Here is a 27,311-nt window from a genome sequence, read left to right on the forward strand (position 1 = left end):
AGACTCCGAACTAGAACTAGATTCTGAGCACTGAGGTGAGCGAATCCCCTGAATAGAGGGAATGGCAGCCGGGCGCCTCCCTGTGAAGCTGACCTGGACCAGGAGGTAACCAGAGGAGGTCTGGACAGCCTTTGTGACCGGCCATATTGGTGCGGGTTGGCTGGAGGACCAGTCACTCGCAGCGGTAAGCGGAGCTCATGGGGCAGAAGTAATCACCGGCAATCATTCCGTAAACGTAATTGGCGTCCTGGAAACCCTGGGTAATTCAGCTACAGAATGAGCTAAATCATGAGCCCAGGAAGGAGAGGCCATATTTCCATCCAATGTCATGGGAGGTCCCCTGGGCAGCCACCGGCAAGGACAGGAGGGGTGACACCACACCACTAGAAAAGGGCTGAGGGCTTTAACGGCAACACACGCTTGTGGTCTGCCTGCAGTAGCAACATCTGGCCTGCTACCACCCCCCCGCATAAAGAGAGATGCCGGCAGATACACAGGTAGCCCTGAGGCACGGTCCCACTGCAGCCCACCGACCTGTCTAACCCCAACCAAGGCCAATAGGAACTGAGATGGGTAAGGAGAACAGCAGCACCGGACCTTGCACCAGGACCGGGCCCCCCCTGCACCAGGACCGGGCCCTTCTCTCCCCCAGAGCCGTACACTGGTAACTGACACTGAGCTGAGGATGCTGACTCCAGGAGGAGAGGTACAGCCGGTAGGGGGAGCCAGGTATTTAGATGCAATAATAGTGTCAGCCTCTAGGAGGCGGCAGACTACCCCATGGTTCTGTGTCCCCCCCAATGAGACGAATGACGGTCTGTATAATGGACACATGGGAATGTGCGGGGGTCCCGATAATGGCTTTATATGCATGTATAATACAATTTATACATTACATATATACACAAAGCAAATATACCATTAAGATAGCAACATCCAGTCATGAAATATATTAATTTCTTACAAGCTTCGTGTCCATCGATAACATTTGCTCCAACATCAGAAAGAAAAAATAAAATAACAATGGGGTGAAGTAGCAGCACGTGGGACGCAGTGAGGGCGGCATCGGGTCACGTCACACAAGTGTCTGACAATGGGGCGATGGCGGGTGACGTGCGGGGACCACTGCTCCTCACACAAAGCCGCGGCCACAAACTCCTTCCAGAATGAAAGACAATCATAAGACGCGTCAAATTTTATCCTGATTTAGATCCTAAATATAAAAAGCGGAGAAGTTTTTTCTTTCTTCTTTGATTCGGACATGAAAGATCCTGTGTCGTGTCCTCCTGAAGGTGATGAATGGCGGGACGGAGCGGCGCCCGGCGTATGCTGCTGCTGACCGAGACACGTCTGAAATGGTTCATGGTAAAATACTTTTTTTAATGTAAACTTTCTCCGAATGAGCAGACTCCGTCCCCCGCTGTACGACGCAGACGTTCTGGTCCTTTTTTTTTTTTTTTTAAATAAAATGCATGCGAAATATAATCATCCCGCTGAAAAATCCCAAATGATTAAGAGTTTCTGTAAAACACATAAGGTAACGGAGAACGGAAAATAAATCCAAGTCTGACATCTCCTGTGCGAGCGGCTACAGCCTGGAGAAGTCACCGTCTCATTTCCCTTCTTTCCAATAAAAAGTCTTTGCCCAAAAATAAAAAAAACAAATTAAAATAGGTAAAATTTGGTCTCGCAGGTGAAGTGGTGGTGGCTCCGGGGCAGCGTCATGGGGTGGCCGAGCTGTGGTACTTGACGAAGGCAATGGCAGCCAGTTCTTTGCAGAACTCCTCAAGAATGATGACCCCCTCCAACAATGTCATGTGGTCAACGCTGCGGGAAGAGAAGACACAGGAGGTGACAAGATGCCGAGGACTGAAGGATATTACAACACAGCTTACCCCGGCTACTGAACGGCAAAGCTGCAAACATGGGACATTCCCTCCGGAGCTGTAATCGTGGCCCTGGTCGTTGCCACCCAGCTTTATAGAAAACATAAAACCCCTCAATTTAAAGAGGTGGACTCAGAAGTCTAGAAAAGCTGCACGACAACTCAGGTTTATGCCAACAGCTCCCGCACGAGTTGTCGCCAAGTTTCTCGGAGTGACAATGCTTTGAGTGATTGTGCAGATTGGCTGATCAGATCCGCTCTCACAGTGGTGCTCACAATGCCGATCACCCAGCTTTCCCAGAGACTGATAGTGACTGCTGATGGCTACTAATAGGTTGCTTTCATGAAAAACATTATGAATCCAGCTGCATACACTTACATGGGACCGTCAGGCTCCAGTCCCAGCAGTCTCCTCCTCACAAGCAGGAGTTTAGGGGTGAAGTCCGGGATCCGCTGAATTCTCACCATAAGATCTCCAACCACCTGGAAAGCAGAAAGATCGACATTACAAAGGAATCGTCCTCTCGGTTTGTACTGACATGAATCCATTGCATTGTTCGGCTGTGTGCACACTTGGCGCTTGCTTTTGCTGCTTTTTCAGTGAGGGATTTGCTGATGCAGCAAAGTGAATGAGAATCCCGAGATCTCGCACACACGGCGCTTACTTGTGACCTGCGGATTTATCTCTGCAGCATCGATTCTTTCAGCGGTTTTACAGATTTCAGCCATGACTAATGAGTGGGGAAAAATCTGCACCAAAAACACAAGTAAAAACACGGTAGAAGCGCGCATTTTGTGCATTGTTTTCCACGGCGGTTTTCCTGCCAAGAGATGCAGAAATTTCCGCACCAAATACCTAAGGTGCACACAGCCATACGGGTGATTGCTGCCTGCAGGGCCCAGGGGCTCATCATCCTTGTCACAGGGAGTTTCCTTATAAATGGGGGCTGATCCGGGGGTCCTGTGTTACCCCGAGATGTAAGAATATTAATCAGGTTTATTGTAAGTTAACAGAGAATAACTCACCCTGACGATGACTGAGAATAGGGAGCGGCACCCGGGGGCCAAGTTCACGTAGGGGTCCAGGAGAAATTCATGTATATGAGGGTGAGGGAAGAGGGAAAGCTTGGACAGCACGGACGTCACCTGTAAGTTCACGTCGTAAGGCTGCGGGAGAATGAGATTAGTACGTGTCAGTAATGAGCGGCGAATGAGCTCTAAAAGATTCACGAGACTCGGCCATGGCCCTCCTCTAACCTCACCCCTTCACCATGGCCGCACCCCAAACAATCAGTGTGATTCCTCTGAGTGGGAATGCCCATGTCAGTCAGTACCAATCACACCAGTTGTATTTTGTGGTTGTGCCCCACTTTGCCACGACATCGGGGTTGGGAGCCACCCGTCACCTGTTTATACAAGGAAGGGAGTATAACGTGCACCTGGTCCAGTATCCGGCCCATTCTGTCAAACAGAACTTTCAGGAAGTGTCCCTCGAAGAAAGGAGCCTCTAAATTGCACTTTTCAATAGGTTTCGCTGTGCCGGGCCAATCCCAGCGCAGGCAGATTGCACAGTAATCCCGGAACTAAGGAAAAGAGGAGAAGTGTGAGACATTTCTGGAGTCGAGACAGGGAGGAAGGGTCGCTATCTTCTCCACGGAAAGAATATTCCCAGTCAGAACACAATAATAAAGAGGCTGGTCCAGGGTCCTGCACATAAGACGGAAAGAGCAAGCGGCACAAGTCACAGTCCAGGCGAAGGTTAGACACGTGCAGCGCATCTGATCAGAGAGATCGGCCTCCGCCGCTCATCAGACACGTAAGCAACGAGACGGCTTGGAAACAGGAATTACAACAAAAAAAAAAGTCCACTAAAAAGTTGCAGAAGTTTTCTTCATACAATGATCTTCTTGCCATAAAACCAGGTAATTCTGTACCGGCCTCGGCGCTTCCTTTACTTCCAATCAGCAGAGATGAAAAGCGAGACTGCGCTCTACCACAACATCCTGATTACACGGGACTCACAAGTTACTGTTAGGTTTCTCGCCATCAATTCTTCGTGGCACGGTGACTAACGACGTTCCCAGTCACTGACAGCAAGCGGAGACACTGAAAGTCATTAGGACCGGAAGTACGAAGTCTATAAGAAGGGGCAGAAGTATTGGGTTACCTGCCGGTGGGCGTCTCGGAGGTAGGTGTCGTAGCCGCTGCCTTCTACTTGATAGGAAGATTTTGCTTCATCAGGAACAAGACAGAGAAAACTACAAAGAACAGAAAAACACGCTGAAGCCTTAAGGACGCAGGCTCTGATGAAGCCTTTACCCTGAAGCTGCGCGGACGCTGGGAGTTGTAGTGCAGCAGTTACACTTGTGACGTCAGCTGTGGCCGATTCCCCACATACTCCGTGCCCCATAGTAAGCAGGTAAAGTACAGCGAGGAGCGCAGGACTCCGCCGTCATCTCCTCATTGTGATGTTACTGGACCCACATCGCATAAAAGTTACAATTTTTTCCACATTTTGGTTAAATTCCCTTTTTTATGTGTCATTTTTGCAAAAAAAAAACCCCATTTTGTTCTCATTTTGTATCTTAAAAAAATGCTATTAAGTGTTTTCTACCAATCTCTACAGAAGGGGTGGATGGATCAGCGGGGGTGGAGAGGCTGGGTATTGGGGGGAAGCATTGGCAGGGGTGGAGGTCTATGGGTATTACGGGAGGGATCGGCGGGGGTGGAGGGATCGGTGGGGGTGGAGAGGCTGGGTATTGGGGGGAAGCATTGGCAGGGGTGGAGGTCTATGGGTATTATGGGAGGGATCGGCGGGGGTGGAGGGATCGGCGGGGGTGGAGGGATCGGCGGGATCGGCGGGGTATTGGGGGGAAGCAATGGCAGGGGTGGAGGTCCTGGGTATTATGAGAGGGATCGGCAGGCGTGGAGGTCCTGGGTATTACGGGAGGGATCGACAGGGGTGGAGGGGCTGGATTTTGTACTAAAATAATAAATTGTGGAATCCCCTATAAAGCGACTCCCCCGACAGCTGTCACCTTCACTTTCTCTCGCTAATAATGGGGGTGTGCATGACCTCCGCTCTATTCACGCTCTTTGGGGCTACACATAGCAGAGCTGAGCCAGCCACAGGCAGTGATGAAGCGGTGGTCCGGCACGTGCCCTCCATTGTAAGGGGGGATAAAAATGCCCCATTGTTCTGCGAGTCCCAGCAGTCTGTCAGTTTTTGCCAATCCTGTGCACAGGTAGTAACTTATTTTCAGTGGACAACCCCTTTATCTTTCCTTCTATGTTTTGCCGTGGTGCACGGTAATTCATGATCAGTCCATCAGTTTTCCTGTGGAGACAGGATGCCAGTGTGTACAGAGCCGATAGCTCTTATAGAGGTGACACGGGGGGCACATACTTTCCACACTCACCTGTTCACGATTTTGTGCACTTCGGTTTTACCATCGGTTCTTTGATGATCGGGCGTGATGGGAGGAGACGCGCTCAGCCACTCTTTAGACAGAGCGTTGTCCGGAGAGATGTCTGTAAATATCGGATCTTCTTCAAGGTCTCTGTAGAAAGAGACAACAATGATTCAGATCTGCAGTAACGAAGACCATAAGAACAGCAGGACGCTGCCATCATACATACGCACGCCCTGGGGATCCCATATTACATACACCGCCCTGGGGATCCCATATTACATACACCGCCGCGGGGATCCCATCATACATACGCCGCCCTGGGGATCCCATATTACATAGGCCACCCCAGGAATCCCATCATACATATGCCGCCCCAGGAATCCCATTATACATACGCTGCCCCGGGGATCCCATCATACATACACCACCCCAGGGATCCCATCATACATACGCCACCCTGAGGATCCCATCATACATACGCCACCCTGAGGATCCCATCATACATACACTGCCCCGAGGATCCCATCATACATACACTGCCCCAGGGATCCCATCATACATACGCCGCCCCGAGGATCTCATCATAAATACACTGCCCCAGGGATCCCATCATACATACGCCACCCCGAGGATCCCATCATACATACACTGCCCCGAGGATCCCATCATACATACACTGCCCCGAGGATCCCATCATACATACGCCACCCCGAGGATCCCATCATACATACGCCGCCTCGGGGATCTCATCATAAATACACTGCCCCAGGGATCCCATCATACATACGCCGCCCCAGGGATCTCATCATACATACACTGCCCCGAGGATCCCATCATACATACGCCGCCCCGGGGATCTCATCATACATACACTGCCCCTAGGATCCCATCATACATACGCCGCCCCGGGGATCCCATCATACATACGCCGCCCCGGGGATCCCATCATACATAGGCCGCCCCGGGGATCTCATCATACATAGGCCGCCCCGGGGATCTCATTGTACATACACTGCCCCGGGGATCTCATACATACGCCGCCGCGGGGATCTCATCATACATACACTGCCCCGGGGATCTCATCATACATACGCCACCCCGAGGATCCCATCATACATACACTGCCCCGAGGATCCCATCATACATACGCCGCCCCGGGGATCTCATCATACATACACTGCCCCGGGGATCTGCCCGTTCTCGACTATGTCCTTGTCCTCTGGACACGGGGGCTTGTACTCCGTGTAGTTCCTCTCCTCCAGGTTTCGCAGGATCAGGTTATAGAGTATGTGCTCGTTGGGTTTCTGGAGCAGGTGCTCGAACAGCCGCAAGGTCATAATACTGATCTGTGGGCGCCGAGAGGACGAGTGTTACCATGAACATTCGGGACGTGTTCACATTTGTTTGATCGAGATACAGGATTTCCCCTCGGATCAAACAGAATAAATACAAGAATCATTTTACCAACTACGTTCACATTAAAATGTTTTTCTGTCACAGATTTCACCAAAAATCCACAAAATATCCAAAGAAATCTCTCCATGTGTCACTGAGCCAAGGACGAAGAATCGGGCTGGAGATTAGTAGACGGCAAAAAACCCTGCAAACCTCGCAGATGACATCTGGACGGGGTTGTGAGAACATCCACATGTATTGTTCTTTAGATCGTCCCTCTCGCCATCTTAGTACACATCATTAGCAGCACAATCACTGATGAGAGTCCTGCCACCAAAACCATCACCCCAGGAAGCGGTGACTACGGGCGCAGCCTCACCTCATAACCATCACCCCAGGAAGCGGTGACTACGGGCGCAGCCTCACCTCGTAACCATCACCCCAGGAAGCGGTGACTACGGGCGCAGCCTCACCTCATAACCATCACCCCAGGAAGCGGTGACTACGGGCGCAGCCTCACCTCATAACCATCACCCCAGGAAGCGGTGACTACGGACGCAGCCTCACCTCGTAACCATCACCCCAGGAAGCGGTGACTACGGGCGCAGCCTCACCTCGTAACCATCACCCCAGGAAGCGGTGACTACGGGCGCAGCCTCACCTCGTAACCATCACCCCAGGAAGCGGTGACTACGGGCGCAGCCTCACCTCATAACCATCACCCCAGGAAGCGGTGACTACGGGCGCAGCCTCACCTCATAACCATCACCCCAGGAAGCGGTGACTACGGGTGCAGCCTCACCTCGTAACCATCAGCCCAGGAAGCGGTGACTACGGGCGCAGCCTCACCTCGTAACCATCACCCCAGGAAGCGGTGACTACGGGCGCAGCCTCACCTCGTAACCATCACCCCAGGAAGCGGTGACTACGGACGCAGCCTCACCTCGTAACCATCAGCCCAGGAAGCGGTGACTACGGGCGCAGCCTCACCTCGTAACCATCACCCCAGGAAGCGGTGACTACGGGCGCAGCCTCACCTCGTAACCATCACCCCAGGAAGCGGTGACTACGGGTGCAGCCTCACCTCGTAACCATCAGCCCAGGAAGCGGTGACTACGGGCGCAGCCTCACCTCGTAACCATCACCCCAGGAAGCGGTGACTACGGGCGCAGCCTCACCTCGTAACCATCACCCCAGGAAGCGGTGACTACGGACGCAGCCTCACCTCGTAACCATCACCCCAGGAAGCGGTGACTACGGGCGCAGCCTCACCTCGTAACCATCACCCCAGGAAGCGGTGACTACGGGCGCAGCCTCACCTCGTAACCATCACCCCAGGAAGCGGTGACTACGGGCGCAGCCTCACCTCGTAACCATCACCCCAGGAAGCGGTGACTACGGGCGCAGCCTCACCTCGTAACCATCACCCCAGGAAGCGGTGACTACGGGCGCAGCCTCACCTCGTAACCATCACCCCAGGAAGCGGTGACTACGGGCGCAGCCTCACCTCGTAACCATCACCCCAGGAAGCGGTGACTACGGGCGCAGCCTCACCTCGTAACCATCACCCCAGGAAGCGGTGACTACGGGCGCAGCCTCACCTCCTAACCATCACCCCAGGAAGCGGTGACTACGGGCGCAGCCTCACCTCGTAACCATCACCCCAGGAAGCGGTGACTACGGACGCAGCCTCGCCTCGTAACCATCACCCCAGGAAGCGGCGACTACGGACGCAGCCTCACCTCGTAACCATCACCCCAGGAAGCGGCGACTACGGGCGCAGCCTCACCTCGTAACCATCACCCCAGGAAGCGGTGACTACGGGCGCAGCCTCACCTCGTAACCATCACCCCAGGAAGCGGCGACTACGGGCACAGCCTCACCTCGTAACCATCACCCCAGGAAGCGGCGACTACGGGCGCAGCCTCACCTCGTAACCATCACCCCAGGAAGCGGTGACTACGGGCGCAGCCTCACCTCGTAACCATCACCCCAGGAAGCGGTGACTACGGGCACAGCCTCACCTCATAACCATCACCCCAGGAAGCGGTGACTACGGGCGCAGCCTCACCTCATAACCATCACCCCAGGAAGCGGTGACTACGGACGCAGCCTCACCTCATAACCATCACCCCAGGAAGCGGTGACTACGGGCGCAGCCTCACCTCGTAGCCATCACCCCAGGAAGCGGTGACTACGGGCGCAGCCTCACCTCGTAACCATCACCCCAGGAAGCGGTGACTACGGGCGCAGCCTCACCTCATAACCATCACCCCAGGAAGCGGTGACTACGGACACAGCCTCACCTCATAACCATCACCCCCGGAAGCGGTGGCTACGGGCGCAGCCTCACCTCGTAACCATCACCCCAGGAAGCGGTGACTACGGGCGCAGCCTCACCTCGTAGCCATCACCCCAGGAAGCGGTGACTACGGGCGCAGCCTCACCTCATAACCATCACCCCAGGAAGCGGTGACTACGGGCGCAGCCTCACCTCATAACCATCACCCCAGGAAGCGGTGACTACGGGCGCAGCCTCACCTCATAACCATCACCCCAGGAAGCGGTGACTACGGACGCAGCCTCACCTCGTAACTATCACCCCAGGAAGCGGCGACTACGGGCGCAGCCTCACCTCATAACCATCACCCCAGGAAGCGGTGACTACGGGCGCAGCCTCACCTCGTAACCATCACCCCAGGAAGCGGCGACTACGGGCGCAGCCTCACCTCATAACCATCACCCCAGGAAGCGGCGACTACGGGCGCAGCCTCACCTCATAACCATCACCCCAGGAAGCGGTGACTGCGGGCGCAGCCTCACCTCTTAACCATCACCCCAGGAAGCGGTGACTACGGGCGCAGCCTCACCTCATAACCATCACCCCAGGAAGCGGTGACTACGGACGCAGCCTCACCTCGTAACCATCACCCCAGGAAGCGGTGACTACGGGCGCAGCCTCACCTCATAACCATCACCCCAGGAAGCGGTGACTACGGGCGCAGCCTCACCTCTTAACCATCACCCCAGGAAGCGGTGACTACGGGCGCAGCCTCACCTCTTAACCATCACCCTAGGAAGCGGTGACTACGGGCGCAGCCTCACCTCATAACCATCACCCCAGGAAGCGGTGACTACGGACGCAGCCTCACCTCGTAACCATCACCCCAGGAAGCGGTGACTACGGGCGCAGCCTCACCTCATAACCATCACCCCAGGAAGCGGTGACTACGGGCGCAGCCTCACCTCTTAACCATCACCCCAGGAAGCGGTGACTACGGACGCAGCCTCACCTCGTAACCATCACCCCAGGAAGCGGTGACTACGGGCGCAGCCTCACCTCGTAACCATCACCCCAGGAAGCGGTGACTACGGGCGCAGCCTCACCTCATAACCATCACCCCAGGAAGCGGTGACTACGGGCGCAGCCTCACCTCATAACCATCACCCCAGGAAGCGGTGACTACGGACGCAGCCTCACCTCGTAACCATCACCCCAGGAAGCGGTGACTATGGTCGCAGCCTCACCTCGTAACCATCACCCCAGGAAGCGGTGACTACGGGCGCAGCCTCACCTCGTAACCATCACCCCAGGAAGCGGTGACTATGGTCGCAGCCTCACCTCATAACCATCACCCCAGGAAGCGGTGACTACGGGCGCAGCCTCACCTCGTAACCATCACCCCAGGAAGCGGTGACTATGGTCGCAGCCTCACCTCATAACCATCACCCCAGGAAGCGGTGACTACGGACACAGCCTCACCTCGTAACCATCACCCCAGGAAGCGGTGACTATGGTCGCAGCCTCACCTCATAACCATCACCCCAGGAAGCGGTGACTACGGGCGCAGCCTCACCTCATAACCATCACCCCAGGAAGCGGTGACTACGGGCGCAGCCTCACCTTGTAACCATCACCCCAGGAAGCGGTGACTACGCGCGCAGCCTCACCTCGTCCGATATGTGGTTACAGTGCTCTATGAGGCGATGGCGTAATGGGAACCTCTGAACGCTGCTCAGCGTCTCCGGCTCTCGCTGATCCCCCAGTAGGAAATGAACGATCTCCTCCAGCAGAGACTCAGATGTCACTTGCCGCACAATGCGATGAAGTAGGGAGGTGGCCGTGAGGATCCCAATCTCCGACCTGGAAAGTGAAAAAGGAGGATGAGAAGATCAACATTACCAGTAAGACCCAAAGCAGGAGGATTAAGAGAGAAAAAAAAACAAAAAAAAAAAAACACACACATGAAAAAGTAGCAAAAAAATCCGGACACGGTCAGGACAGGGGCTCAGCCTCGGGATCGCTGCACTGATGCTCATTTATTATAGAGCTGTGATACTGCGAGTGCAAATATTTATGTGGAATCTGAAAAGTCTCTAAATCATCCATATCCTTCCTATCATTGCCTTACAGAAAACTGATTAAAATGAAACTATTCAATTTTCCCCCAAATTAGGTGGATACAGCACTGATACTTACGTCTGCATGAGCTGCGGCTCCAACACGTCAGCCAGGAACCTCTCCCTCACCGACTGAGCCAGGGTGGTGGCCGCCATCTACAGAAAGACAACACGAAGAACTGGAAATCCCGACCTGGATGTAAGTAATGTGCAAAGAACCCATTCTGCACCCGCTGCCCACGGCAATGACGGCGCCGGCGCAAAATGTAACCTAGAGAAAGGTAACTGAGAAAGCCGGGGTCAAAGAATCAGATACGGTCCACCGCCGGTACAGTCCGTTCCCCCCCCCCCCCCGAACAGTCATGCAGTCCGGTACCCCCCCCCCCCCCGGTACAGTCCAGCCCCCCCCCGGTACAGTCCAGCCCCCCCGGTACAGCCTCCCCCCTGTGCATTAAAATCTAATTAGCAAAAAACTTCAAATGGTGATTAAAGAAGAGCAACAAAGCCGATGTATACAAGAAAAAGTATCAGTATTACAGCGTCACTACAGCCGAGACTTCACTTTACAAGATTGTGCTGACAGGTTCTATATGTACGGTCAGTGGTGTAGCTACTTTGGGGGGAGGAATGGTGGCTGTGGGTGCAGGTGTCCAGGGCCAGAGGAGACCTCCCAGAGTTATTGCCACTCTCTAATCAATATAAACTCTGTGGTAGAGCAGGGAATCCCGACGCTCTCCATGCTGCAGACTGCAGTTCGTTATATGCCTGTGGTCTACAGAACGACTGGATGATACACTAGCATTATTATGTGGGGGGCACAGTGGTGGCATTATTATGTGGGGGGCACAGTGGTGGCATTATGTGGGGGGTACAGTGATGGCATTATTATGTGGAGGGCACAGTGGTGGCATTATGATGTGGGGGGCAGAGTGGTGGCATTATATGGGGGGCACAGTGGTGGCATTATTATGTGGAAGGCACAGTGGTGGCATTATGATGTGGGGGGCACAGTGGTGGCATTATTATGTGGAGGGCACAGTGGTGGCATTATTATGTGGAGGGCACAGTGGTGGCATTATTATGCGGAGGGCACAGTGGTGGCATTATTATGCGGAGGGCACAGTGGTGGCATTATTATGCGGAGGGCACAGTGGTGGCATTATTATGCGGAGGGCACAGTGGTGGCATTATTATGCGGAGGGCACAGTGGTGGCATTATTATGCGGAGGGCACAGTGGTGGCATTATTATGCGGAGGGCACAGTGGTGGCATTATGCGGAGGGCACAGTGGAGGCATTATGTGGAGGGCACAGTGGAGGCATTATTATGTGGAGGGCACAGTGGTGGCATTATGTGGGGGCATTATTATGTGGGGGCACAGTGGTGGCATTATTATGTGGAGGGCACAGTGGAGGCATTATTATGTGGAGGGCACAGTGGTGGCATTATGATGTGGGGGGCACAGTGGTGGCATTATGATGTGGGGGGGAACAGTGGTGGCATTATGATGTGGGGGGCACAGTGGTGATGTGGGGGGGCACAGTGGTGGCATTATGTGGGGGGCACAGTGGTCGCATTATTATGTGGGGGCACAGCAGTGGCATTATTATGTGGGGGGCACAGCGGTGGCATTATGTGGGGGCACTGCGGTGGCATTATGTGGGGGGCACAGTGGTGGCATTATTATGTGGGGGGGAACAGTGGTGCATTATTATGTGGGGGGCACAGTGGTGGCATTATGATGTGGGGGGCACAGTGGTGGCATTATGATGTGGGGGGGCACAGTGGTGGCATTATGATGTGGGGGGGCACAGTGGTGGCATTATGATGTGGGGGGGCATAGTAGTAGCATTATGATGTGGGGGGCACAGTGGTGATGTGGGGGGCACAGTGGTGGCATTATGTGGGGGGCACAGTGGTCGCATTATTATGTGGGGGCACAGCAGTGGCATTATGTGGGGGGCACAGCGGTGGCATTATGTGGGGGCACTGCGGTGGCATTATGTGGGGGGCACAGTGGTGGCATTATTATGTGGGGGGCACAGCGGTGGCATTACTATGTGGGGGCACAGGGGTGGCATTATTATGTGGGTGGGACAGTGGTGGCATTATTATGTGGGGGGGACAGTGGTGGCATTATTATGTGAGAGGCACAGTGGTGGCATTATTATGTGGGGGGGGACAGTGGTGGCATTATTATGTGAGAGGCATAGTGGTGGCATTATTATGTGGGGGGCACAGTGGTGGCATTACTATGTGGGGGGCACAGCGGTGGCATTACTATGTGGGGGGCACAGGGGTGGCATTACTATGTGGGGGGCACAGGGGTGGCATTATTATGTGGGGGGGACAGTGGTGGCATTATTATGTGGGGGGGACAGTGGTGGCATTATTATATGGGGGCACAGTGGTGGCATTATTATGTGAGAGGCACAGTGGTGGCATTATTATGTGGGGGGGACAGTGGTGGCATTATTACTTTTTGAATCATGGCTACCATCCAAGAACAATTGAAAACCAAATTGCAAGAGCCACCAGAATGTCAACGAATCACCTGCTACATTACAAAGCTGAAGAAGAGAATAACCGGGTGCCTCTAGTAGTCACCTACAACCCAAATCTGGAGGCGCTAAGGGGAGCTGCAAGGAAATTACAAGCTTTACTACAAAAAGATGCCCGATTACAATCCATATTTCCAGACCCCCCCCCACTACTGTGCTTTAGGCAGCCCCCAAATCTAAGAAGCCCCATTGTCAGAAGCTCCCTGTCCTCCCCAACAGCTGCAGGAACCTTTCCCTGCAACCAGAAAAAATGTAAAACCTGTCCATTTATAATGACCACGGACTAGATAAAGATCCCAACTCACATCAGGCCTACAAGATCCCATGCACTCTCAGCTGCATCACATCTAATGGGGTGTACTTAATTATTTGAACTAAATGTCCAACTGGGGGTCTGTATGTGGGGGAGACAGGGCAAAAACTGAGAACAAGGATGAATGCTCATCATCACACAATAAGAGAAAAAAGAATGGATCCACCTGTGGCCAAACATTTTTGTATTGAAAGGTAAATTCAAATCTCAGAGAGACAGGAGGGTCTGGGAGTATAAACTTATGACAACCTGTGACACACTCAGTGCAGGAATGAATGTGTCAGATGGATTTATGTCTTTTTACATCAATTAAGGAATTTGCTCCTCAGACCTTGTGGGGGCATCACAACACAGAACCAGACCCCAATCAGAGGGCAATAAAACTTTCACTCCTTATCTTTGACCTGTTCCAATATTTATGTTTCTCCCTCTCCCATAATGATAGTTCTGCTTCACGTCACTTGTCTTATCTATTGCGTTATTTCTGTGCTGTGTTGTGTATAAATATGTGATTCTTCAGATTTTGTGTTACTCTGTGCCTGACGAAGAGACCTGGGGAGTCTCGAAAGCTGCAATGTGTCACCATCTTTTCAGTTCGCCATTGAAAGGTATCAACCACTGAGGACTTTGTATAGAGATTTATTTTCAGTAACTGCGCGGTCATCTTCTGAGGGTCTCCTGTAGCAGGGATCAGAGCTACGTTAGGACCGCTCAGATGTTTCGCCCCCTGAGCTGAACCCTGTCTCTGTGTAAGGTGAATTCATCAGCCGTGAATTTCGGCACCATGAACAGATGATCCGGTCCAGTAATGAAGTCCGGCAGATTTTATCCTCTGACAGGACAGAGCAGGGCGCTCCTCAGCCTCCGGGACGTCTCAGTGCTGGACCATCACTCTCCACTAGCGGGAATGGACCCACAAATGAGGACAACTGAATGTTCAGGAAGATGTCAGGGAAGGTGACGGCGTCTACAAGAAGTGGTCGCACCCTTGTACATTGTGGACTCATGATAACGTGAAAGTATTTTTTGCATTTGAGAATCTAAAATCAAAGTGAAAAGTAAAATCAAACATTACAATTCTCAAAAGCAAAATGATAAGAGATCCTTTCACGCGCTCCCCCACTAATGTGCTGTGTACGATGGTCCGGCCCCCGGACCACTCTACGTGCTTCTCTTTGTATCCCTACTACTACTGTGAGACGTGAGTCATCACCAGATCGCTGCGGTGAAATGATGCCTCACCCTGTGCGCTTCTTTAATTAGCTGATCGCAGTAATCAAACCAGGACAGGAAAGAGATCAGGGCCCGTTTTCCCGGGAAGGCGGAGGCGTCCTCCTTCACACTGTATGAGTCCAGCCTGCAGAGGAGAAAGGGGGAAAGTCACCTATGGTGTAATGTGCTGAAGCCTCTGAACGTCCAAAGATGGCGAGAACAAAGCACGAAAGCTGCACAATGAAATCTCACATCTAATAGGAAGTGACGCGTGTGTAGGACGTAGACGAGGCGCAGACCCCGCTGTTAACCCGCAGCAAAGAGCAGCCTTCCTACGGTGAATGGTCTCCAGACCTCGGCAAACTACGGCCCATGGGCCACATACGACTCTCGCCTCCTCGTCTGGACAGGAACAGCCAAAAATCCAGAAGTGATCGTGACAATGAGACGCCGGACAGTGTGCCCCGCTCCACGGTCAGGGGTCTCTGGAGGAAGGTGGACGAGCCTCTCGCCTGGATACCCTGCAGCTTGCTATGCACCACATCTATGGTTTACTGTATTGCTGCCCCTATAGTGCTATTCTCAGCTTCATAAATGGATATTGTTGGATGGTTCTTGTAAATACAAGCAGTTTTGTACTTTTATTGGAGAAGGCTCAGACAGCGCAGACGCGCCATGGAGGAGGCACAGACAGCGCAGCCACACCATGGAGGAGGGAGGCTCAGACAGCGCAGACGCACCATGGAGGAGGAGGACGCCGGAGACTAATCAATCAATGCTGTGCTGCCGCGCCATGTAGGAAGTTCAGACAGCGCTGCCGCGCCATGGAGGAGGCTCAGACAGCCATGGAGGAGGCACAGACAGCTCAGACAGCCATGGAGGAGGCACAGACAGCACACCACACCATGGAGGAGGAGGCTCAGACAACGCAGACGCGCCATGGAGGAGGAGGCTCAGACAACGCAGACGCGCCATGGAGGAGGAGGCTCAGACAACGCAGATGCGCCATGGAGGAGGCTCAGACAGCCATGGAGGAGGCACAGACAGCTCAGACAGCCATGGAGGAGGCACAGACAGCTCAGACAGCCATGGAGGAGGCACAGACAGCTCAGACAGCCATGGAGGAGGCACAGACAGCGCAGCCGCGCCATGGAGGAGGCTCAGACAGTGCAGCATGGTCACCTTTATGTAGTGAGGTCTCACCACAACGGAAAGAAACAGAGAGATGTATTGTTCTTACCCCCAATTAATCCCCTCCACAGTTTCGATGTCCAGGGGGTCGATGGACTGTGGCAGGGCGCGGTAGAGAGCACTCAGCCGGTCGGTCAGCAGCTGGCACAGGGCCGTGTTCTGGGTCAGGCACTTTGCAGCTGCCGGCTCTGGAAGGCTCACCAGCAACATTAACCCTTCACAGGCTTTCACCGCTATCCGCCCATCCTGGAATAGAGGACATCAGACATTATACACCGACGTCCACCACAGCCAGTACATGACGAGCAGATCTGCAGACATCGCACCCACCGGGCTCTTCGTCAGGTTCAACAAGGAATTGACCAGGTTATAGTCTTGCAGGATGTGATTAGTGGACGGTCCGGGGGCTGCGCAGGCTCCCAGCTTGTCCGTGGGGGTATTTTTAGGAAGGACAGGGCTCGTATATACTTCATTATTTGCCTCATTGCTTGCTGTCCCTGGAGACTGAGCCTGCCCCGTGTCATTAGCCACAACCTCCTCCGTGCCGCCTCCAGAGATGGCCGCCACATTATTTGCGGGCCCGGCACCGGTCTTCAGTTTGCTCTAAAAAGATAAAGAAGAAATACAAAAAATGGAAAAAGATTTCACCAGCCTGGTAAGAAGGCGAAAATCAACCAGAACCACGTGAAAAAATAAGAAATCTCCCCCCTTTATGAGAAGTAAATCTATCAGCAGTGTATTACTCGGGGGTCTCCACTTTACCAGCAGCGGCCGACAAATGCTTCTGTTCTTGTAGAATAATAGATCCGGTGTCACCCTCCCCAGGTCCATTGCTGGCTCTCCGCCAATGGTCCGAACACGGGGGGAGAGCCCGCGCCGAACACGGGGGGAGAGCCCGCGATGAGTGAGCGCCATCTGTGCCTTACTTCTAGAAAGAAGTTGACGAGATACGGATCCTGCTTCAGTTTGGCGCACACGATACATAAGAACTGGATTTCTTCATTCTCTGTCGGATTGGCAAGGACTTCTCCACACAGACGGATAAGTTTCTATCACAAAGACAGAAAGGTAAAGAATAAAAATAAAAATGTTGTCAGAGGACAAAAGTAATATTTCTGCGCGCCTCTGTTCTGTGCTCGTACGCTGTCAAATCTCCACGTGATCACTCTGATTTCAGTGTTTCGATTCACTGACAGCAAGCAACAAAAACCGCAAACGGACACAAAGCTGAAGAACTTTCATTATATGCTAGTAAATAATTATGGACTGGCAGGGGCGTAATTACCGCGGTCTCAGAGGTCGCAGTGCTTAGGGGCGTGATCGCGAGTTTGCACTTTGAAGGTGAGCGGTGTAGTGGGCGTGTCAGGGGAGTGGCAGCCTCTGGAATCTGCAACCACTGGCTGTGCAGCTCCGTGCTTTGATTGGCTGCCAGGCTGCAATTGGCCTGACGCGATGGCTGCTCTGTGTGCACAGGACCTGTGATGAGGAAAGGAGGGGAGGAGTCAGGGGTCACATGATCAGGAGCCTCCTTGTCTGCAGGACTCTGCTGTGCTGGTTGTCCTGGTGCTGGATGAGGGGAAGTTTGTGTGTGGGGTCAGGAGGGGTTTACAGGGTGTACGGAGCGGAGCCGCGTGTGGACGAGGTGTACGGAGCGGAGCCGCGTGTGGACGAGGTGTACGGAGCGGAGCCGCGTGTGGACGAGGTGTACGGAGCGGAGCCGCGTGTGTACGAGGTGTACGGAGCGGAGCCGCTTGTGGTCGAGGTGTACAGAGCGGAGCCGCTTGTGGTCGAGGTGTACGGAGCGGAGCCGCGTGTGGAAGAGGTGTACGGAGCGGAGCCGCGTGTGGACGAGGTGTACGGAGCGGAGCCGCCTGTGGACGAGGTGTACGGAGCGGAGCCGCGTGTGGACGAGGTGTACGGAGCGGAGCCGCTTGTGGTCGAGGTGTACGGAGCGGAGCCGCGTGTGGAAGAGGTGTACGGAGCGGAGCCGCGTGTGTACGAGGTGTACGGAGCGGAGCCGCGTGTGGACGAGGTGTACGGAGCGGAGCCGCGTGTGGACGAGGTGTACGGAGCGGAGCCGCATGTGGACGAGGTGTACGGAGCGGAGCCGCGTGTGTACGAGGTGTACGGAGCGGAGCCGCGTGTGTACGAGGTGTACGGAGCGGAGCCGCTTGTGGTCGAGGTGTACAGAGCGGAGCCGCTTGTGGTCGAGGTGTACGGAGCGGAGCCGCGTGTGGAAGAGGTGTACGGAGCGGAGCCGCGTGTGGACGAGGTGTACGGAGCGGAGCCGCTTGTGGTCGAGGTGTACGGAGCGGAGCCGCGTGTGGAAGAGGTGTACGGAGCGGAGCCGCGTGTGGAAGAGGTGTACGGAGCGGAGCCGCGTGTGGACGAGGTGTACGGAGCGGAGCCGCGTGTGGACGAGGTGTACGGAGCGGAGCCGCATGTGGACGAGGTGTACGGAGAGGAGCCGCGTGTGTACGAGGTGTACGGAGCGGAGCCGCGTGTGGACGAGGTGTACGGAGCGGAGCCGCGTGTGGACGAGGTGTGTGTGTATTTTGGCACTGGGGGGGGCCCCATTTGAAAGTTTGCACCGGGGCCCATAACTTTGTAGTTACGCCACTGTGTACTGGAGTCCTTTATAGGGAACCTTAAGCTTTCCCAGGCCCCCAAACAGCCACCATGTACTTATCACTTTCTTTATACCCGTCTTAAAAAACCTAATTTACATCTGCGGTGGCGATATATCAATTAGTGGGTGACTAATCATGGGGTCATCGATTCCTCCATGCTAGTCATCCCACTGATCAGGTTCTGTCTCCCCTGTGGGCGTGCATACACCCGGATCAGGTTCTGTCTCCCCTGTGGGTGTGCATACACTCGGATCAGGTTCTGTCTCCCCTGTGGGCGTGCATAAACCCTGATCAGGTTCAGTCTCCCCTGTGGGCGTGCATACACCCAGATCAGGTTCTGTCTCCCCTGTGGGCGTGCATACACCCGGATCAGGTTCTGTCTCCCCTGTGGGCGTGCATACACCCGGATCAGGTTCTGTCTCCCCGGTGGGCGTGCATACACCCAGATCAGGTTCTGTCTCCCCGGTGGGTGTGCATAAACCCAGATCAGGTTCTGTCTCCCCTGAGGATATGCATACACCTGGATCAGGTTCTGTCTCCCCTATGGGTGTGCATACACCTGGCTCCTGGTATATAGTAAGGGAGCAGAAGATTTGCAGAGTGGGACACTGCAGTCGCCAAGAACGTCACTCACGTCCATTGCTTTTTGGAATATGCAGTAATCAAACAATGGTGGCGGCCTAGGAAAGACGTCAGGTTCCATTTGGGGAGCTTTTTTTGGAATGATGAAGGAGTGGAGCGACAGCAGCTGCAAACAATCCAGAATGACACCTAGAATCAGGCTCCACTTACCTGGACGGGGCGGTGCACATTGATGTGTGGGAGCAGGGGCTGTTTAATTCGGCCTAGAAGTTTGGTGTAGAAGACCAGAACCTGCTGCTTCATGCCTGGAGGACACTGAGGAGAAGCACAAGACACTGAGACAGAAGCCAACACTTATTGCTCTAAGCCGCTAAACCGTCCTGAGCATCACGGTTGCGATCCACACTATAGCTAGTGATTCCCCTCTTCGCCCCAGACGCGGAGTGTGCAGCACCCGTGATCATACACTGCTCCCGGTGCCGCTCTTCTGCGCTGTGACCGCACCTCTGATTTGCTGAGTCTCACTCTCTTCTGTGAGGACCGGAAGTCATTTTCCCACCATAAATCTACGAGACTCAGACTCACAGGAAAAAGCAGGTTCAGGTTCACACACAAGACGCTGCGTAAGCAAATCACAACTGTGGCCACACGGTTCAAAAACGCAGCGGAGCGGCACTGCAAACGGGGGAGAAAGCGAGCACTAAAGTGATTTACTACATGCACATTATTACAGCACTGACAGATCCTGACCCACCATCACCCCGTGCCCAGAGGCCACTCACGTCTGCTTTCCCCAGGGTGTACAGCGTCTCCAGCACTTTGTGGTGCAGTAAGTACTCCATGCAGGGCCCCGTCTCTCCAGACTCGCGCTCGGTTTCTTCTTGCACCAGAATCTCCAGCATCTGCTCCAGATGGGACGGGATGTTGGTGTCCGTCACAGGAGCTTTGTCATCTGATCCGGGGAACGAAAGACAATTCCAGGTTATAAAGGTTTATTCCCGCGCTACAAGTCAACGGCAAAATACACAAACTGATTAAAGGGAATCTGTCACCTCATTTCTGGCATATGAGATGCGGCCACCGCCATCAGGGGCTTATCTATAGCATACTATAAAGAAAAACAAGTTAGATTATACTCCCCCGGGGTCCGGCGCCTCCCATCTTCTAGAGACGACGTCCTCCTTCTTACTTCTGCCGCGACTCCTGCGCAGGCGTACTGATCTGTCCTGTTGAGGGTAAAGCACTGCAGTGCGCAGGCGCAGAGAAAGGTCAGAGGCCCAGCACCTGCGCACTGCAGGAATCTGCTCTGCCCTCAACAGGACAGATAAAGTACGCCTGCGCAGGAGCCGAGGGAGAAGCAAGGAGGAGGACGTCATTGCATGAAGATGGATGGACCCGCGACACCCATCGGACCAGTCCGCCCTTGGGTGAGTATAATATAACTCATTTTTCTTCTCTTTCAGGTTACATCGAGGGCTTATCTACAGCATTACAGAATGCATTACAGAATGCTGTAGATAAGCCCCTGATGGCAGTGGCCGCAGCTTATAGGGGAAAAATGAGGTGACAGGTTCCCTTTAATGAAATGTCTGGAGCCTTTTCACCTTCCCTCCTTCCATTCCCTACCCTACAGAGGAGGTGTAATCCCTATGATCTGGTTCCTGCACATTGTGTCTGCGGAAACCAGAACGTTTACGTCACTTGATTCTTTTCAGAGTTGCTGCCTAAGAGGGATCCAGTGATCCACCTTGTGCCTCCCCAGAATGTCACCAAGCATACGCACGTCCTCTGTGCCGGACACGGGCTCCACCAAGCGTAAGCACGTCCTCTGTGCCGGACACGGGCTCCACCAAGCGTATGCACGTCCTCTGTGCCGGACACGGGCTCCACCAAGCGTATGCACGTACTCTGTGCCGGACACGGGCTCCACCAAGCGTATGCACGTCCTCTGTGCCGGACACGGGCTCCACCAAGCGTATGCACGTCCTCTGTGCCGGACACGGGCTCCACCAAGCGTATGCACGTCCTCTGTGCCGGACACGGGCTCCACCAAGCGTATGCACGTCCTCTGTGCCGGACATCGGCTCCACCAAGCGTATGCACGTCCTCTATGTCAGACACGGGCTCCACCAAGCGTATGCACGTCTTCCGTGCCGGACACGGGCTCCACCAAGTGTATGCACGTACTCTGTGTCGGACATCGGCTCCACCAATCGTATGTACGTCCTCTGTGCCGGACACGGGCTCCACCAAGCGTATGCATGTCCTCTGTGTCGGACATGGGCTCCACCAAGCGTATGCACGTCCTCTGTGTCGGACATGGGCTCCACCAAGCGTATGCACGTCCTCTGTGTCAGACACGGGCTCCACCAAGCGTATGCACGTCCTCTGTGTCAGACACGGGCTCCACCAAGCGTATGCACGTCTTCCGTGCCGGACACGGGCTCCACCAAGCGTATGCACGTACTCTGTGTCGGACATCGGCTCCACCAATCGTATGTACGTCCTCTGTGCCGGACACGGGCTCCACCAAGCGTATGCATGTCCTCTGTGTCGGACATGGGCTCCACCAAGCGTATGCACGTCCTCTGTGTCAGACACGGGCTCCACCAAGCGTAAGCACGTCCTCCGTGCTGGACACAAGCTCCACCAAGCGTATGCACGTCCTCTGTGCCAGACACAGGCTCCACCAAGCGTATATGTCCTCTGTGTCAGACACGGGCTCCACCAAGCGTATGCACGTCCTCTGTGTCAGACACGGGCTCCACCAAGAGTATGCACGTCCTCTGAGTTGGACATCGGCTCCACCAATCGTATGTACGTCCTCTGTGCCGGACACTGGCTCCATCAAGCGTATGCACGTCCTCTGTGTCAGACACAGGCTCCACCAAGCGTATGCATGTCCTCCGTGCCGGACACAGGCTCCACCAAGCGCATGTACGTCCTCTGCGTCAGACACAGGTTCCACCAAGCGTATGCACGTCCCCTGGGTCAGACACAGGCTCCACCAAGCGTATGTACATCCTCTGTGTCAGACACGGGCTCCAACAAGCGTATGTACGTCCTCTGTGTCAGACACGGGCTCCACCAAGCGTATGCACGTCCTCTGGGTCAGACACGGGCTCCAACAAGCGTATGTACATCCTCTGTGTCAGACACGGGCTCCACCAAGCGTATGCACGTCCCCTGGGTCAGACACAGGCTCCACCAAGCGTATGTATGTCCTCTGTGTCAGACACGGGCTCCACCAAGAGTATGCACGTCCTCTGGGTCAGACACGGGCTCCACCAAGCGTATGTACATCCTCTGTGTCAGACACGGGCTCCACCAAGCGTATGCACGTCCTCCGTGCCGGACACAGGCTCCACCAAGCGTATGCACGTCCTCTGTGTCAGACACGGGCTCCACCAAGCGTATGTACGTCCTCTGTGTCAGACACGGGCTCCACCAAGCGTATGCACGTCCTCTGGGTCAGACACAGGCTCCACCAAGCGTATGTACATCCTCTGTGTCAGACACGGGCTCCACCAAGCGTATGCACGTCCTGTGTGCTGGACTTCGGCACCACATACAGGACAATCACCATAAGTGAAGAGGAGCAAATACTCACCAGATGTCTCGATGTAATAATGGGTGATGGCTTTCCAGTGATACACAAAGTCTTCTTGTAACGGCAGAGAGGGGGCGAGCTGTAAGAGAAAGAGCAAGGCTGTGATTCCACTAGTCCAGCATGCCATAGAAGAGAACATCAGCTGCGTCCTCTAATCTGCTCCATTATTGGATATCCGTCCCCTGATCTCAAGCTTCATGTCTCCCAGTGTCCCCCATCCTGAAAAAACTACATAAGTGACACAAAAATTTGGTTAAAATAATTAAACGCTAATTAAATGGGACTTTGGTATGACCCAATCATTAGGACATCGGCTCTTCTCACTTATCGTCTTCCCACAGAATATATCCAGGAGAACTATGAGACTTCCCTTACACACACCCACGACTGTAAGACGTTTAATAGCTTCTCGCTGGAAACAAACGTCTCCCGTCTTTATATGGCCGAACATCAGGGTCACAGACATTAGAAATTGTGACTGTCGCACCGCTCTGAATGACGAAACGGTTCAGATTCAATTTCATCTGGCCTCCGTGGGATAGTTTTTGGATCCTTGGGATAGTTTTTGGACACGCCTAAATATCTAAGAGCCTTGTTTGCTAGGCGACTGGTTTTCCCTTCCTCTTCACTCCCCATTACCTACACTTCCCCCTCCTATCTATTGGCGGTCTTGTACGTCCTTGCTCCCTTTCAGATTCTTAGATATACAAGTCATTTACACGGTATCATAAGTTATTACTAGCAATTTTTTTTGTGGCGGTGATCCCACTATTTTTGCTAACAATCTAAGGTACACAGACTGCTGCGGCCTGGTGTTACCAGGCTGGTAAGATTCATGGATATTGGATGAAATACCAGCCCCAGCTGTCTGCTTTACTCTGGCTGGTTAACAAATACAGGGGGACATCGCGCCATTTTTTAAAATAATTATATATTAAAAAGGACGGGACCTCTCTCTGTTTTTTCCTCCACTTCCTGTGCCATGTACTTCTGGCCGTGTCACAAGATTCACCATTAGGTAGATTAGTACACAAGCGTGTAATGTGGTTATACCGCATCTAATGAAAGTGTATGGGCAGTTTATACAGTGGAGATGGAGCGTCCCTGCTACATAAAAAGACGCGCCACATGTCCATCTCTGCGGGTGAGCCGCGGGCATCGGTGCACCCATAGCGGGCGTGAGATTTATTGAAATCTTCTCCACTCTGCTGTAACATCTGGACGCTGCAGATGGACGGAGCGTCCAAGCCGCAGCGTTTACTGACCGAGGGAATGTACCCCAATATACAGCTCTGGCAAACATTAAGAGACCGCTGCACAATGTTCAGTTTCTCTGATTTTCCTCTTTATATTTGTGAGTAAAATGTAAATTGCTCTTTTATTCTATAAACTTCTGACCACATGTCTCCGAATGTCCAAGCAATAAATCTTGTATTTATTTTCAGAAAATGAGAAATGGTCAAAATAACAAAAAAATGCCAAGTGCCTGCAGACCTCGAATAATGCTAAGAAAACAAGTTCATAATCATTTAAACAACAATACTAATGTTTTACCTCAGGAAGAGTTCAGAGATCAATATTCTGTGGAATCCCCATGATTGTTAATCCCGGCTTTCCTGCGTCTTGGCTGCTTTCCTCCAGTCTCTCACACGGCTTTTGGGTGACCTTATGCCGCTCCTGGTACACACATGTCAGCAGTTCTTCTGTGTCTGATGGCTTGTGACTCTCCATCTTCCTCCTGATTACATTCCAGAGGTTTTCAGTGGGGTTCAGGTCTGGAGATTGGGCGGCCATGACAGGGATTGGATGTGGTGGTCCTTCATCCACACATTGATGACCTAGCTGTGTGGCATGGCGCATTGTCCTCAGAGTTGGGGAACATTGTCTGAGCAGAAGGAATCAGCTGTTTTCCAGGATAACCTTGTCTGCGGCTTAATTCATACGTCCTTCACAAAGATTAACCTGCCCAATTCTAGCCTTGCTGAAGCCTCCCCAGATCATCACCGATCCTCCACCAGTGGGTGCAAGACACTGTGGCTTGTACGCCTCTCCAGGTCTCCGTCTAACCATTAGACGACCAGGTGCTGGGCAAAGCTGAAAATTAGACTCATCAGAGAAGATTACCTTACTCCAGTCCTCTATGGTCCAATCCTTATGGTCTTTGGCAATCTTCAGCCTGGCTCTCCTTTGCTTCTCATTGATGAAAGGCTTTTTTCTAGCTTTACATGACTTGAGCCCTGCCTCTAGGAGCCTGTTATGAACTGTTCTTGCCGTGCACTTCACCCCAGCTGCCATTTGACATTCCTTTTGTAGGTCACTTGATGCCATCCTGCTGTTGCTGAGTGACATTCTAATGAGATGACAGTCATCCCGGTCAGTGGAGAGTCGTTTTCACCCTCTGCCGGTCTGTAGCTTTGTTGTCCCCAATGTCTGCTGCTTGACCTTGTTGTAATGGACTGCCATCTTAGAAATTTTAGGGATGGAGGCAACATGACGCTCACTGTATCCCTCCGCTAGTAAAGCCAGAATTGAGAACTTCTTTTCCTCACACAAAACTTTTCTTTTCAGCTCCTTTGGCATGGTTAGAAGTTATTTTTCATTCCTATTACTTTTGGGATATTACTAGCACTAGTTTTGCCGTCCAGCTTGTCCTATTGCAGGAGGACTGTGAACACCACAGCAGGGATTTTATACTTTCCTTCGTTAGATAATATTTGGTTCAGGTGATCGCCTAATCAGAAGCACATGAAGTAGAATGAGTCTGGTTGGAATTCAGCTGACACTGGAATGGAGGAACGGCTGTCAGACATGGAGAGAAGCGGATTTTTAGGCTATGTGCACACGCTGCGGATTCACCAGCGGATTTTTCCGTGCGGTTTGACACCTGGACAATGGAGGAGATGGCAAACCGCAGCGGAATCCGCAGAAAGAATTGAGATGTCAATTCTTTCTGGAGATTTAAAACCACAGCTTTTCCGCAGTGAAAAAACTGCAGCGTGTGCACTGCGGATTGTAAATCCCAAAGACTTACATGTACTGTACACTGTCTGCAGAACTGCTGCGGATCAGCAGCGTGTGCACATAGCCTTATAGAACTGTGCAGTGGGCACGAAGGGTGCGTTCCCACGGTCAGGAATCGCTGCGGATTGGACGCTGCGTTCAGATGTTACAGCATAGTGGAGAGGATTTTATGCATTCAAAGGCGCAGGTGGCAGAGCCGCAGCAAAGCCCACAGAAAAACAACATGTACCAAAAGGAAGGTGTCGGTGGGATTGTGCCCCCTGAGCCGTCTTCATGGACATGTCGCTCATAGGAAGCTGAATGCAATGACACCTGGACAAACAATTATCTTATCTGTAAATGAGCTGTTAAGATCCATGGGCGGAGCATAGATCTCCCCAAGACTCCGCCTCCAGATATTCTAAATGAACGGATGTTACTAGTGTGAGACTCGCAGATCAGGAGAGCTGACTGTCAGTCATTACATGTCTCACACTGGTAAAGTCCCATCCCTTACAATAATCTCTGGAGGTGAAGTCTCGGGGAGATCTATGTCCGAACTGTTGTGTTATAGTACCGCCCTATACATACCGCATTGTAGTGTTATATTACCGCCCTATACATACCGCACTGTAGTGTTATATTACCGCCCTATACATACCGCACTGTTGTGTTATATTACTGCCCTGTACACACCGCACTGTTGTGTTATATTACCGCCCTGTACACACCGCACTGTTGTGTTATATTACCGCCCCGTACACACCGCACTGTTGTGTTATATTACCGCCCTATACACACCGCACTATTGTGTTATATTACCGCCCTGTACACACCGCACTGTTGTGTTATATTACCGCCCCGTACACACCGCACTGTTGTGTTATATTACCGTCCTGTACACACCGCACTGTTGTGTTATATTACCGTCCTGTACACACCGCACTGTTGTGTTATATTACCGCCCTGTACACACCGCACTGTTGTGTTATATTACCGCCCTGTACACACCGCACTGTTGTGTTATATTACCGCCCTGTACACACCGCACTGTTGTGTTATATTACCGCCCTGTACACACCGCACTGTTGTGTTGTTATTACCGCCCTGTACACACC

The 27,311-nt window shown here is 53.0% G+C and overlaps 1 protein-coding gene across 1 annotated transcript in view; it reads right to left on the reverse strand.

Annotated features, from left to right (window-relative positions):
* Nucleotides 1-841: 841 nt before the first annotated feature.
* Nucleotides 842-27,311, reverse strand: part of FHIP2A (FHF complex subunit HOOK interacting protein 2A) — a 91,255-nt gene continuing 64,785 nt past the window's right edge. Inside the window, exons 2-17 of the mRNA XM_073556593.1 lie at nt 23,194-23,272; nt 20,366-20,535; nt 19,794-19,898; nt 17,298-17,420; nt 16,702-16,974; nt 16,421-16,617; nt 15,211-15,325; nt 11,174-11,250; nt 10,645-10,837; nt 6,475-6,644; nt 5,305-5,445; nt 4,053-4,143; nt 3,325-3,468; nt 2,912-3,052; nt 2,265-2,368; nt 842-1,827 (exon numbers count right to left, since the gene is read on the reverse strand). Coding sequence (XP_073412694.1) covers nt 1,722-1,827; nt 2,265-2,368; nt 2,912-3,052; nt 3,325-3,468; nt 4,053-4,143; nt 5,305-5,445; nt 6,475-6,644; nt 10,645-10,837; nt 11,174-11,250; nt 15,211-15,325; nt 16,421-16,617; nt 16,702-16,974; nt 17,298-17,420; nt 19,794-19,898; nt 20,366-20,535; nt 23,194-23,272 — 2,229 coding nt within the window. The 3' untranslated portion in view covers nt 842-1,721. The remainder of the gene's footprint in view (nt 1,828-2,264; nt 2,369-2,911; nt 3,053-3,324; nt 3,469-4,052; nt 4,144-5,304; nt 5,446-6,474; nt 6,645-10,644; nt 10,838-11,173; nt 11,251-15,210; nt 15,326-16,420; nt 16,618-16,701; nt 16,975-17,297; nt 17,421-19,793; nt 19,899-20,365; nt 20,536-23,193; nt 23,273-27,311) is intronic.

This window comes from Dendrobates tinctorius, unplaced genomic scaffold, assembly GCF_039654945.1.
Source record: "Dendrobates tinctorius isolate UK_male_01 unplaced genomic scaffold, ASM3965494v1 ptg000236l, whole genome shotgun sequence".
Lineage (NCBI taxonomy): Eukaryota > Metazoa > Chordata > Amphibia > Anura > Dendrobatidae > Dendrobates > Dendrobates tinctorius.